The 15,765-nt window shown below is 37.0% G+C and overlaps 1 protein-coding gene across 1 annotated transcript in view; it reads left to right on the top strand.

Annotated features, from left to right (window-relative positions):
* Nucleotides 1–4,547: 4,547 nt before the first annotated feature.
* CALCR (calcitonin receptor) overlaps nt 4,548–15,765 on the top strand; it is a gene marked incomplete at its 3' end in the record, with an annotated part of 51,241 nt that continues 40,023 nt past the window's right edge. Inside the window, exons 1-3 of the mRNA XM_080818716.1 lie at nt 4,548–4,601; nt 11,197–11,353; nt 13,700–13,810. Of these exons, the coding sequence (XP_080674842.1) occupies nt 4,551–4,601; nt 11,197–11,353; nt 13,700–13,810 (319 nt within the window). The 5' untranslated portion in view covers nt 4,548–4,550. The remainder of the gene's footprint in view (nt 4,602–11,196; nt 11,354–13,699; nt 13,811–15,765) is intronic.

The following is a 15,765-nucleotide window of genomic DNA, read 5'->3' as shown; positions in this document are numbered from 1 at the left end:
AACCCATGACGAGGAGCAAAAAGTCGTTTTGCTTTGCACAAGAGGCCAACAGAAATTGGGTTTATGATGACATTGTATCTTGGCAAGTGAGTTCCTGTAGTAATGAAAAACGATTTCCTAATAGATCATGTAATCAAGGAGTTATCCAAACAGAAGGCTTTGTTAAGGCAACAAACCAGCAGACCTTGTGGCTTCACAAAATATATTTACCTGTCCACGTGGACTATATCTATAGAAGCTTACTAGATAGATCTGTCTTCAAAACAAATGTCAAATTTCAGATTTGAAATGGATTCTAGGCCTTGGGTGACAAAAGGCTATAGCTATTCTGAGATAAGCAGTGCCTGTTTCTTCTCTTTCCTGCTCTTTGCCCATACCCTCATCCCACTCCTGTTCTCATAGCCAGGGTATTAGGGGAGAGGTTCTTAACGAATAATGCTCCAAAGGAGCAATTGCCTCTGAGATGCCTTTTATAGCTTTGGGCTTTGTACCAAGGCTGGGGAATATTTAAGACCTCAGAAATTCCACTTTTGCTCCATGGAGAAGAAAAAAGAAATTTTTAAGTAAAAGGGCAGCTCTTTCTCATGACTTGCAAACTTAATAGACTATGGTGGGTTAGAAGTTGCCATTGAGCCAAAAGAGCATTTTCCAAAGTATATTCTGTAGATGGGTTAATAACTGTGATTGCAAAAAAAAAATTTTTTTTCATCATCAAACAGGTTTGGAGAATGAAGACTTAATGAAGTCAAACTACAGGAAAATTAGCTAATTTAATGTGCTAATGTCTATGGTAGAACTCTAAGAAGAATATAGGAAATGCTTAATTTCCTAAACATTTTTGGCCATGGAAACTTTATTTTATGCTGCCTCTCATGGGATTACTGCTATTCTATGGAATACACTTTTGGAAATGCTTATCTATGAGAATAGACACATTATTTTCAGACTTTGACATTTCATATTCTTTCCACAAAAAAATAAATAAATAAAAACAATGTAACTTTACATGTCAAGGAAATTTGTTCTCCTTAAATGAAGATTATTCTATTCAATCATCATCATTGAATTAGTGGTTTAGACTGAGTGTATTAATAGAAGTGGTTTCCACTGACCAACTCATCCCTGCAAAACAAAGGAATACAATTTGCTAGGGAGGAGATTAGTGATGAGTGCTCATTTGTGGATTCAAACCAGGGCAGATTCTGTTGTCCTACCCAGTAACTGAACCACTGTCCAAGGTTATTTCATTTCCATGTTCTGTATCAAACTCCACAATCAAGTTTTTAGACTCTACCTTCATCTGGTTTCTATACGGGACTCCCATAAAAGCTTTTGTGTGTGTGTGTGTGTGTGTGTGTGTGTGTGTGTGTGTGTGTGTGTTTTAAAGAGTGGCTAAAAGACATCTTGGAAACCACTGCACTAAGTAATTAGACTGCTGGACAGATCCAGGAGAATCAATATGCTTCACATATGGAAGTGTGTTCTTCTAGTCAAGGAGGATTGGCCAAGGAGTCTTTATATAGACAGGGAAGTGGCATAGAGGTGAAGCTCCTTGTCCAAAATAAAAGAAATCATAAAAGTAAAAGTAGAAATTAGAATCTCTTGGCTCTACAATTAGGCTCTTTGGGAAAAGAATAATGCTTGCTGTCTTACCAAATTCTGACCCTACATCACCCCTTAAACTAAGCAACCAACATTCACCGAGCACTTACTGTGTTCCAGATTTCTTTCTAGGTTCTTGGGTGACAAAACTGAATAAAGTCCTTCCTGTAGGGAAGGAATAGGGAAAACATCAGGAAGTAAACAAATAAATCATCTAATGTCAAAGTTAAGCTTTGTTCTGGTTTCTCTGAGTCATTTTCCAGGATTCCAGATGACTGTCTGATCACAGGCTACCTGTCTCACCAGTACCCATTCCAAATTGAACATTTCCAAGTTTCATTTTTATCTCCATTAGCCATGTTTGCCCGACTTTGTCCTTTCCTGTTTGGGTGCAGGTTTAACTCTCTAAGTCTTAGGTTAAAACAGTTCTCCTCAGGGTCACTGAATTCTGAACCTCACCTATTGGAAATTTCAGGTTAGTCTTTCCAGGTTAGTCTTTCCTGAGAGTCCACACTGCAATCTATCTGTTCTTTAATCATCCATTCGACTAAGCTATAGGTCTCTGTTAGTTCGTTTGGGTTCTCCATGTCTGTCATTCTTTTTAACTTCATCCTTTTTTTCCCTCTTTTCTTGAAAGAATCTTTGTGAAGGTGAATTACTTCATTCTCCATTCTTTTTTTTTTTTTAAGATTTTATTTATTTATTTGACAGACAGAGATCACAAGTAGGCAGAGAGGCAGGCAGAGAGAGGAGGAAGCAGGCTCCCAGCAGAGCAGAAAGCCCAACGCGGGGCTCGATCAAGGACCCCAGGATCATGACCCGAGCCGAAGGCAGAGGCTTTAACCCACTGAGCCACCCAGGCGCCCCTTCATTCTCCATTCTGATTCTACTTTTCTTTGCCATGTTTTTCTCCTTTAAATTCATAAAGCCCTGTCTTTATTCACTATTTCTACTTCCGTGTTCTCCTTCTCCTCTTCTCAGATCACCATGAAATACTTCTCTCAAAGAGAGGCATATCTGCAAAGTACTGTTTAACCTGGGAGAATTACGACTGAACCTTTCTGACTAGAGGCAGGTTCAGTATAGCCCAGATCTGCTATAAAGTTGCACATGAGAAATTTGTTAGAGTTCAAAATAAGGCAAGAGTATTTAAAGTTATAGGCCTCTCCACTTAATAGGAAAAAGGAAAGGACTTTGTTTTTTGACTAAACCACTCTGTCATTTCTAAATGTTCACTGAGATACATGTTCATACTATTTTCATTCCCCTTAGTGGTTCATGGTACAATCATAAAAGAAGTGTGTGGGGCTATGAAACCATGGGGCTTCCCTTTCCTATAGCAAAATGACTGTGAAGCCTCACTCACCTTCAAGGGGACAATTCTCCCACAACCTCTAATGCTCCTCATCATGGTAATGATATTGTTGAGCCAAAACCTAGCAACTTATACTTTATAAAATATCAAATGACATCAAATATATGACATAGATAGAACAAGCCAATTAACTGCCTAATCACCCCATATTCACCTTCATAGAGAAGCTGACTTCTCACTGTGCTTAGCCCTCACATTTGGAATTAATGAGTAGGACTTTCATCTGAAGAAGAGATCTGGCTTTTAATTCTGGCACCCATAATGTTCCACACATCCTGCTTCTCTCAGAGGCTAAATCATAGGACCACCATAAGCAGCAGATCTTTAGAAATTCAATGTATGTCTGTAATTTCCTTCTAAAAAAGTAGGATCTAGTTAAGGGAAGCTGTGTTAATTTCATGAGTATCCATAATACATTTCTTTTTTTTTCCCCATAATACATTTCAAAAGTCCTACCTTTCACCCCAGAATAAGACTCATCCAATACTCAGGTAGCAATATTTTCCATTGAGGGGGAAGACAAATTAAAATCTCCTTCTCTTTCCCCTACTTCCCTTCTTGAATTCTTTCACTATCCATCCTTGTACCCGGGCTAGCAAGCTAGGAGAAAACTTTAATTTCTTCTTCATTTTCTCTTCCCATAGTACTGATATATAAATGGAATACAACTTACTCATTTGGGAGCTAGTAAATCAGGCAAACAATATAGATACTAACTTACACCTAGGAGAAAGTATAAGACATATGATGCAGTCATAACCACTCACCCTTAGGTGAAATACAGTTTCACACAAATCTCACTGATGAAAAAAAATATATATATATATACATATTTAATTTTTTGCTTTTTTATTACCTTTCCTTGTGTAAAATTATCTGCACAGTCACAAAAAAATGTTATTCGTGACACAGCCACATGTTTCTCTTATATGCTTGTGAGAAGGAATGGTGAGCTGTTAGGTGACATAGTCAATCCTTGCTATTGAAGAAATTCATTCTTAGTAGCAACTTGAAGCTTGTAGAAAATTTTGGAGGAAAGAAAAATGCTCAAGGCTCTAAATAAGACTACTCAAGTCAAAGTTGGCCTTAAATTACCTAGAGGGCATGACTAACGATCCTTTACAAATCGTTAGGTCATATGCGTTCCTGTCCAGTGAAATGATTTCTTTGTGGATGTTTCCATTGAAATTTTCAGCAGTTTTACTGATGCCACGGATTAACTGAAGTCCACATTGGCTGATCTTGATTTCTCCGAATCCTTTATTTTGGTCCTGATATGTAAAGGTGGCTCTGGAATTTCTTAATAGGACTTTTGACAACGACCAGACACCAGTCCTTCCTGGCTGGAAGGAAGGGGCGTGGAACATGCGACTACATTTGCATCCCCAGCATATTGCTTGCATACATGAATTTTATGTAGAGTGTCTTGGGACATGATCCTCTCCAAGTGAAATAGAAAGACAAGAAAAAGAAATTAACTCTAGTCAAGATTAAAGCTGCATTTACTAATGTAAATGTCTTTGTTACATGTATATTTTTCTAGGATTTGGACGATCATCTTCAAAAACCAAAAATGAAGTTCACATTCACACGCCGGTGCTTGGTACTCTTCATCTTTCTCAACGTAAGTAAAACATCATTTTTAAGCTACATTAATCAAGAATGCTGAAATAGAGTGTATGATCAAATGGACATTTGGAAGGGTAGACATCTTGCCAAAACTAAGTTCCACCAGCCATAAGTTCCTCAAAACTATCCTTTTCTTGATATTTTGTTAACAGATCCCCACTCTGAATTTTCACAATTTAGATTAGTGTTATGGTTCACTGAGAAATGTGAGCTTTATTTACAAAACTTTAGCATTAACTTGAGACGTATCCACATTATCTTGGAATTTAACATGAAAGATTAATAATGTTCTTGGGTAAAATATTTTTCATGTTAGACAGGTGGATTTGAAACACAGTTTCTAGGCTCCTGTCTTTTTCAAACATCTGAACACTTTCAGTCAGGTTATTAATTTTAAATGCATCCCTCAAAAAAACTAAGAATCTGAAGTCTTAAAAGACCAATGTCATTTCATAACTCTTTCTCTAACCTTTTAAATCATGTCCAATTTATGAGCTTTTTTATTGTTTTATTCCTAAATGGTTAGCAAGTAGTCAGAACTGCAATTATCTTACTGGGGCCGGTCTGTTTATTTGTGTTGACTTCACTAACCCACCATCATATCAGCTTCCACAACACACACGAAAGAGAGATGAGTAAATTTTACATAAATAAATTAGGAGTTGTCTTGATCCTTATCCTTTCTACACATCAGAACAACAGTGACCAATGAATCATAGGGGCAATAAAAATCAGTCAGTACCTGATATTATTATAGTCACCTAAACAAAACTTTCCCAGGGTTCCAGGACTTACATTTTTAATTTATGAGTAGTCATAGGCTTACAAGTTTGCATAAACTATCTCTCTTAACATTTTTCAGGGAAAAGTACTAATATTCCAAAAATGTTCATTTCATTTTTAAGGGAATTTTTATTTTGTAATGTTGTACATTAAATAAATGGTTTATGGGTATGATTGTTAATGTGGCCCTTTTGTATCTACTTGGATATTGAGTATAGTCTATTTTATTATGTAATATTGTTGTATTATTTTAATCTTTAGATAAAATAGAGTATAATTTGCTAAAAGTAATCCAATATTTGGAAATGCAAGTAACTTCATGTCATTGTAAATATAATAAAAACACTTAAACAAGAATATTGTAGGAACTACTAGCATATTTAATTTTGTCTCTAAATGCCCATGCCTTATATGAGATTCTATAGTTGCAGAAATAGTGGCATATGCCAATTCATAATTGATATTATTATTTTTAGAGCTTAAATTAAACCCTTGTGATCAATTACATGTAAATATTTCTAAATAATTTTATTTCATAAACCATATAATTATATTTGACAGTGACAGAAGAAAAGTAGTTACTAAGTTACTAAAGTAACCTCCTCGATAAGAATAAGACAGTTTGAATGCTACTGCAAAGATGAGAGATCATTTCTGATATGTTATTCAAAACTTTTACCCAATGTATCTTAAAATTCAGACATTAAAAGAATTTCACATATTTGAGCCATGGACAGAAAAGTTTTCTGGTTTGTGAGCATCTCTTTGCTAGCAAACATGCTGCACAGGGTACCTGAGTGATTTTGTGCTCTCTGCTGTGACAAAGAGAAATTTGCTTCTTTATCCTATATTTGGTTCATATATTTGATTTGGAGAATTCTTCCATAAAAAATTTTTGATATGTTGGTTTCCTCCTAAAACATTCATTGTGTTCCACATGGATACTCCTCCAAGAAAATTAAATTTTTTAATAAAGTGATATTGATTTTAACCACTATAGAATATTATTTCTTAAGTACATTGGTTTGAAAAACCACTACAAGTGTGTCTTTTGAATTCTACCAACCTGATTTCTAAATGCTCTTTAAAGTATCAGTTTGTTACCACATTCCATGAGCCTAAGTTTACATTAAGCAAAACCATCCCCTCACTTCCTCTCCCTTACCTACAGTAATGCAATAAATAGACTCAGGACAGTGCTTGACACATAGCGAGCCTCAAAAATGTAGTGATGATGATAATTATAACAACGATGATGAGTATATAGAAAAACTAGATTCTTTGGAGAAGCATTCTGTTGTTAACTAAGCTGCATTCCCTTATTTGCTTAGAATTTATCATTATGCAGCAGTTTTGTTGTTTATATAATGCTTACATAGAAAGTACATAGAACACCAACCATCTGATGCTACCTGGAAAAACCAGGGCTAATACTTTACAGAGTTCTGTTTTATCCATTGTTATTTTGAAAAGTGTAAGTAACTGAAACCTACAAATAAAATCCTAACATCTACATTGTCAGTATTAAGGATGGTGACATCGGAATCCTGTTGGTTCTATCAGTTTGTGGATTCTAGAGTCATGTTCCTTTTAGAGTAGTTCTGTCTCTGACAATCATTAGGAATCTTTCTCTATGCTAGCACCATTGCATGGGTTCCCATGTTCATTAGGTTTAAACCACTGAAGAGATGGACCGTTTCTTAAAGTTTTACACAGAACAGTCCTGTAATTATTTTGGTCTCTGTGCTTCTAGAAACCACCTGTAACCCAAAAGTAGGCTGGTTGTCTTACATCAAAGTAGGAATTCCTTGACTCCAGGACCATTCAGACCAGATTGCTTTCCACTAAACTCCACGACGAGTGTGCACGAAACCTAGAATGTAAGCCCCATGAGGGCAGGGACCTGGCTAGTCGTCTTCGCTGCTGAATCTCCAGCACCTAGAACAGTACCCGGCATGCGGGAAGCAGAGTATTTATTACCCGAAAGAACCAGCGGTGTTTCGGCTGAGGACTACAGGTATTGGTGGCAGCTTGGCAGTCGTATTTGTGGCGCCATTTGCTTGCACCTTCAGGAGTGACATCACATATACGGCGGCTAAACTGCTACACGGGACAACAATTAAGAGGTTGTTTTTTGTTTTGCTTTGGAAAAATCATGTAAGATGTATGCAAAGCTTTGAGCACCAATCTTTATCCACAAAAGCAATGTGCCCTTAATATCTCATCTCTATCCTCATGTGAGCATAAAATATTTATTTACACCCCAAATATATAACATAAATGTAATACTTATGATAGGTAAAATTTTTTTAAGTCTTTCGTATTGCTTAGTGGTCTTATCTACTCACTATGCTTCTATTTTGCCTTTACATTGCTGAAAACTCTACCACCTCACTAGCCATTTTTATTGGTATAAAATTGTCAGAAAAAAGTGTATATGTCCAATGAACTTTATGAAATTTGTATATGTATTATTGTCAAGCAGTAGTAATTCCATTTTTGGAATTATATATATATAAAAAGAATTATCTGTCTATGTCCACCTACATAGACAGAATTCCTCAATGTGTATGTTATTTTCAGAAAAAAATCACTGAAACATTCAGTTACCACTGGAAAAATTCCATCATCAAGCTCACACACGAACCAGACAAGGAGCAGACTCAGACCACTATGGCTTATCTACAACAGGAGTTCTAATTTCTCATTCCTTCAGTGTTGAAACAATCTCTATGGAACCAGGCTCCAAACCAAGTTCACTGGAGTTTGTTTCAATATTGCAAGAATGGTAAGATTGATGCTGCTATTGTCCACATGAATGACACCTGCTCTTTCAGATGGTCATATCTATACTGTTACTGGTGTTAAAACTGCATTAGAACAAATAATGCTGTAATTGAAACTACAAGTACAGGGTTTTCCTCTTGATATCTTTGCACATAATGCCCCCCCTCCATGGTTTCCAGGAACATTTCTTAACTGGTTGCCCAGTCCATTTAAAGATAGAATTCAGAATGTTACTTCTGGAAAGAATGCCAAACTTAAACAAAATAGTCCCTAATATCTAAAATATAAATATTTATATATGACATCACATTCCATCTTCTAATATGATTTGAATATGGTGAGAAAGATGGCCCATAAATAAGCAATATATGAAATGATAATTCTCATGTCAAGGAAAGAGTCTAAGAATAGAGGCACAAAAAATGTAAAATAGATGCCCAAGGTTAACCTGTAATTAATACCTCTTATTGTGAGGAACACAATGATCTATTAAAGACCATGGTTATGGTGATCTCTAGTGAGATTATTAAAACACGCACAGACATGTGTGTTCATTCAAATGTAGGTTCATACAATCCAAAATGAAGTCTTAACATGAAATCTCTTCAAAATATGTCTTTGTTACCCCCCAAACACATTCCAATTCCTGAAGGAATTTCTGAGCATTCAGTGATTGATGATTCTTTACTGTCACAATTTCTGGTGTCTGAAAATATTTTATGATGTTGGTCTTTCTTGCTAGTCTGTAAGCTCCACGAGGGCAGGATCTATCCTTGTTTTATCCAGCACTGTATCCTCAGTTTCTAGCATAATGCTTGACTTCCTAGCAAACAATGACTATTTGCCAATTGGTTGGTCTTAAAACAAGTAAGAAAGGGTCATATGACAGCAGAATGATGTTCAACTACATTGGTAAAGGATCTGTACATTTTAAATAATTTCTGTCAGTACATTAATTTCTCTTTTCATTGTCATACACTCAAGAGGCATTAAAATTAGAAATAATCCTAATAGTTAAAGAGTAGTATCAGCCATACGCACAGTAAGTGTCCATCTAGAGTTAGAAGTATCAAGTATTCAGAACCTCTTCTGTTGGCAAGCAATTTCTGCTTCGATGCCTTGCTGGCACCTTCCAAACAAGTACAAAAGAGAACTTACCTTCTTCCCCCTCTAAGTTTTTCTTTGCCCAACTTCTCCCTTCTCGGGGCACTCCCATTTTTTCCATTATATAGGTTGAAATATCAGAGCTATTGGACTATGACTGTTCTCCTTTCCTTGTATTTCCTTATATTCAAATATATCTTTTTATTATTTGAGAAAATGCTGAGGGCTGTGCTTCCCTGCTCCCTCCTGCTGTGATCCAGTCCATGCCTTGGGCTTCCTGGCTCCCTCCCCAGCTCTGACCTGTGGACATCTGATGCCCACCACATGAATTTTACTAACACTCTCCTTTCACAACCTTCACTGATCAAAAACTGGCATGAGATCTTTATTTTGTTGTCATGTTGTAGTAACATTAGCTAAAATGCATTGAACCTTTCATTGCACCATGCACTTTGTATTTATTTTCTTAGGGCTCTGTATTACCTGATTTTCCTTGACTCCATTTATTACTAACCCCCAAAGATGCTCCCCTCCAGGAAGGATGGTTTCCTTGCAGTGTCTCATGCGTGTCATTTCCTACCTCTGGGACTTAGACGCGTTCCTTTCCCTCCATCCAGAAAGCTTTCCCTCTCCTCAGCCTGGGAAGGCACTCAAAGTCCAATTCAAATTCTCCCTTGTTATCTGTAGTCATCCCTGACTGTTCTTGCTCTCTGCCCTCTGTCTGTTCTGAATTGTTGTTGTATCATGCACTGTATAGTTTAGCATTTAGTGCCATGCTATCTTATAGGACAGGATGCCCATCTTCACAGTGACACACACTGGAAAACAGTGTGGTTCTCCTATGAGTCACCTGACCTATACAGCTCAACTTAATAAAAACGAGTTTGTTTTAGAGACTGCGAGGAATAAAAAAAAGTACCCAACGCTATTTCTGCCATCGGTACATTTGGGGAAACTTTAATCTTAGAATAATTTAGACACAATAAGGCCAAATAAACAGTGTGTTTAACAGGTGTGATAGAAAGAGAGCAAGGAGTATTCTTAACTTTAGAAGAAGAAAAGTCAGTGCGGGCTGAAGCTTGTAGTCTTCTCTGAAAAAAGTCTCTATGCAGAACACGGATATAGAAAATCACAGATTCAGGCACCACCAAAAACATCATGGCCACAAAAGAGATTGAACTCTATATAAACACAACTTGGGATGATGTGTTAGGTGGTGATCGTGACCCTTGTCCACCTGAACCAAAAAAGCAGAAGCACTAGGAGAAATATTTAAGATTTACATTGGTTTTCAGCAGTGAGAATAAATAACCTGTGTAAGTCATCTGCTGATGAAACCAAATTAAAGATATTGAGGCCAATCATCAAACACAGAATATCTCAGAACAGATTTTGTTTGTTCTATGGAATAACTGGGGTGAATTTTTGGCAGTGTACATACTCTAAGCACAAATTTTTAAAAAGCTAAAATAATCTAATATAAAAGCTTATTTATTGCAGTAACATATCTATTTTTAATAGTATGACTCATGATTATTAGACGTTCCAAAGAAGGCAAAATTGATTTAATGTTAGTATTTTTTGGAAATCAGGTTATTTGTTTTGTTTACTTCTAAACTTTACAGTGATAATAAAATTAAAACAATCTTATATGATAAAGAGGTGCATGAGTTTGGGTGGGTGCTATCCATTTTTAGCAGTGAATGGAACAAATACAAATACGAAATTTATAGGTGGAATTTGTAGATGAAATATAAATATACTTTTTAGTTATGAAGAAAAATATCCCATGTGGAGACTATTCGTAATTGTTACTCATGAAGGAAAATGTTTTCAAACTTTTTGATTGTTTCATTTATTTTTGTATACACCCATTCCCGCTCTGTATAAGTAACCAATGTTGTTTTTTAATACAGCACCCAACCCCAATTCTTCCTGCCAATTCGAATAACACCTATCCTCCCAATATGAAGTCCGAGCCATTTCTGTACGTCCTAGGACGGAAGAAAATGTCGGATGCGCAGTACAAATGCTATGACCGCATGCAGCAGTTACCCCCATACCAAGGAGAAGGTAAGAAGATGGATGTACGCAAATATGTTTTCAAGCATCATTAAAGGCTCCTTTTCTTCCATGGATAAATATGTGTTGACTAATCTTAATATGCCAGCATTTTTAACAGTGGTTTTCAAATTATGGTATGTTTGTGTATTTCATGTTGGAGACATGTCTACTTTCTTTGCCCAGGCTCACCCAACTGGTTTTGGGCTAACAGCAGCACCTATGACAAAATTACTACAGTAACTCAGTATTCACACCTGGCAAGGAGGAACAATACAGGGCTAAGTGATGGAGAGGAACTGGAAAATGACAGGAAGGGAAGTGGAAAATATTGGGCAGAGAATTAGCCTCAGGTCAATCCTGTCAAAACCCTGTCTCGCTTGGGTTAATGAGGCAGTATCTTCCCTTAACTGTCAATGGGTTGGCAACTCTGGCCATTCCTTCCTCTTTTCTACCCCCAGTTCTCAGAGGAACTAGTAAAATCTGTCTCCTAGGCAGGCATTGTTTATCTATCACCTTCTCTAGAATGCTCTGTGGGACTGTTCAGATATTTTCAGAACCAAGCTCATTCTATTAGCTATAGAAGGCTATGGGATTGCCAGACATTACTACATCCAGTTCTCTCCCCTGTCCCCTAAAGCGTTTGAAAAGTCCCAACAAGACCATGTGTACCCTTGTATATTCTAAGATAACACCGCTTGGTAGGGGAAATATTTTTTAAGTATATTCTATTTCTACATGTGGTTTGCCTTCAAAGAGTTACAGTTTTAATTTTTAGTTCCTATTTTTAGCATTTTCCTTTAAACAAAATTCAAGACAATTAAAAGAGATACATGTTATTCTTCCGTCTGCAGTCGTTTTAGTTAGTGTTTTTTAAGAACCTGAAAAGTTATTAGATGGGGCTCTGCCCAAAGACAAACCATTCCTCTGAAATAATGAAACAATAGAACCACGAAATTTATTTTCAGAGACCAAGTGAGAGCAGGCTCCTTCACTTCAGTCCTAATCATTTTGGGAGATTGAACTTTCATACTATGATCATCATATTGAGATTTCTTTTTTCTTTTCTTTTTAGTCTTTTTGCTCTTTTCTTTTCTATTCTTTCCTTTCTCCTACATCCCTCCCTCCACCTTCCTTCCCTTCGTCCCCATCTCTCTCCCTCTCTTTCTTTCTTGTCCGTCCTCCTTCCTTCCATCCCCTCTCTCCCTCCCTTCCTTCCTTCCTTTTTCTCTCTCTCTTTCTTTCTAAGAACTGACTTCAAAGCCTGAGTCTTAATCTTTTGAATAGCTTTATAGAGGCGAATCTTCACGTTTTAGGGTAGAATAAATTTTGAAAAGAGTGAGAAACTACTTGGGGCCAAAGCTGATAAATACATAAACTGCTCAAACTGAGCATTACTTTAGTCACTAATAAAGTGTGATTCTAAAATAATAAGACTAGTTTTATACATAATCTGTTAACTGTCTACAAATGCAACTCCAATGGGAATTTTGAACAATTGAATTTTAAACCCTTGGATTAAGAATAGAATTATCCAAGGGATGCCTGGGCGGCTCAGTCTGTTAAGCATCTGACTCCTGATAACTGCTCAGGTCATGATCTCAGGGTTGTGGGATTAAGCTCTGTACTCAGCAGGGAGTCTGAGGATTTTTTCTTGTCTCCCTCTGCTCCTCCCCTGCTCTTGTGTGTACTCTCTCACTCTCTCTCTCAAGAAAATAAACAGATCTTTAAAAAAATTAAGAATAGAGCCATCCGAGGCAACCATTTTTAAGGTTAATGTTTAAGAAGATCTGTATGTTCTAAAACCATAGAATTTTTTCAAATTAAGCCTCTTATCCAGGGGTGATATTGCATATACTTTTGCAAGATTTCTTTGCAGCATTTCTGAAGATATTTTATTTTTTTTAAAGATTTTTATTTATTTATTTGACAGAGAGAGATCACAAGTAGGCAGAGAGGCAGGCAGAGAGAGGAAGAGAAGCCAACTCTCTGCTGAGCAGGGAGCCTGAGATCATGACCTGAGCCGAAGGCAGAGGCTTTAGCCCACTGAGCCACCTGGGCGCCCCTCTGAAGATATTTTCGAGGAAAGATTTTGGAGGAAAGATTCCATATAGATGACATGCATATCTTTTGAAGAGAAAATGGAGAAAACCTATAAAAATGTAAACTCGATTAAGAGTTGGTAAGGGTAATATCTTTATTTTGTTGCTGCTGCTGTTCTTTCTAATATTTCCATATGCACATGGAGAGCTCCAGAATAACTATTAAATGGCTAGATCCTATTGAACACTGTTAAGTCCTATTGATGATTCTGCAACTTTTTCCAATGTCAATATTAATTTCTTTCTGAATCATCAGGTCCATATTGCAACCGTACCTGGGATGGATGGCTGTGTTGGGATGATACACCGGCTGGAGTATTGTCCCATCAGTACTGCCCAGATTACTTTCCAGACTTTGATCCAACAGGTAAAATATTTCTTTTTATTTCATATTTTGCTATGAAGCCTTTAGAATTTTCATGGTTCTGAAAAGAAAATCAGATGTAAAGGATACCTATCTAATCATACTCTACATGTTTCAGCACTTTCTGAAGCCTTTCTTCACGTGAAGTATCACCCAGTTGTACAAGTATTTCAAGCTCTCCTTATTTTTTAGGTCATGTTACTGGTCCAATGTGCACATGGGTCTCCAATTCTAAATGAAAGTTAGATTTTTACATATTTCAAATATTTAATTTTAAATTTTAATAAAATTTTAAATTAATTTTTTAACTCTTGAAGTTTTACTTAAAGGTGGTTGTTTTTCAGTTTTCAGCTGTCGCACGTTGGGTGACTTATGCAAATACTTGATCTAGACTTTCTATATATGAGACTGACAGAGCATACACAACGGAAATTTTATGTAACACTGAAAGTTATATAAAACTGTCATGTGTAAAGGAAAAGAAATCAGAAGATAGTAACTCTAGACACTGGCTAGATTTCTGTTCCAACAGTAGATTATTAATATATGTTCAGTAAATAAAACTAATGATAAAATGAATGGATCATACTAACATCTCCTTCCAGGCCCTGCCCAACGTGAGCAGTCAACAAATGTGTGTTAAATAAATAAGTGACACCAAATTCATTTTAGTTATAAAAGTAACATAGGAATACTTCTCATTGAGTATCATTTTTTACTTTTCAAAACATTTTCATGTATATTATCTAAATGTATATACTCACACAGTATTTGACACAAAATTGCAAGTGAACCAAGTCTCCTGAGCTCTTACCTAACCCTCTCTTTATAAGTCAGTACAACAGCCTTGGAAAAGCATTTGAGAAACAGTATTTCTAATTCCCCATGCACACTCATGCAGATTAAAAGTACTTTGAGTACTTTAAAAAAAAAAAAAAAAGTTAATTTCCTAGGGAAGACATGTTTTTCCTTCAGGCCTTCGTCTAGCCACACTGGTATAATTGGAAGTTGAATCAGGATGCATAGAGAGGTTGAGAGTCTAGGGGTACCATCCACCAAGTGGAGTAAGGAAGAAGCTGGGGGGCTGATGTGATGTATCTCAGAAACGTCAGCTATCCAGATAGATTCCAGGTCTGGAATCCATGGTGCTCAGTGGTTGGTTAGTGGTCAGGAGCAACACAAAGAATGTGGAAAGAGCTTGAGTTTGTCTTACAGCCTCAGGCCAGACACTAGACACGTGAAGGACCGGGAATGGATTTGGATAGGGGCTGGTGGTGAGTGATTCTCAACTTAGCTAAGAACCTTGAAAACTTATCAAAATCCTGATGCCTGGTACCACCCCAGACATTCTGAATTAATTAGTTTGGAGTATAAGCTGGACATGAGGATCTTTTAAAGTTCTGCTTGTGATGAAACATGCGGTCAAGATGAAAGTGTGTTAAGAAAAGAAAATAAAGAAAAAGAAATAAAGAAAGAGGTGGATGCCTGGAAAGTTCAGCCAGTACATTGAGTAGCTGTACCAGCGGCATCAGATGAGACTGATACAGACAATGGAGGAAGGCGGGTCCCAGAGAGGTAAAAAGCCAGCCAGCTTCAGGGACTAGCGGTGTTGGGGCCAGAAAAACTCTGTTTCAAGAAACTAGATAGAAAATCTGTCCCATTGAAGCATTAACCAAGATTAAGAGACTGAAAAGGGAGTATATATCTTTGTTATAAAAGAGACCCCCATGATGAATGGAAGCTACAGGCACAGCGCTAAGCCCCAGTTAACAGGCGAGGTTTGCTGGGGAGAGTAGAGCGAGCCTGGGGCTGCAGAGTGTGTTTAAGCTGCCCCCCATGATGAACTGGCTGGCGGGGCTCCAGGGGAGCAGGTCATTCCACCTCAAGCTCCAGACCTCTTCTCACAAGATGTGATAGAGAAGAGCCCTCCACACTTCATGGTACCCATTTTCCTCCTC

This window comes from Martes martes (genome assembly GCF_963455335.1).
Source record: "Martes martes genome assembly, chromosome: 11".
NCBI lineage: Eukaryota > Metazoa > Chordata > Mammalia > Carnivora > Mustelidae > Martes > Martes martes.
Note: the sequence above shows the minus strand (reverse complement) of the source record. Positions and strands in the feature narration are given on the sequence as shown.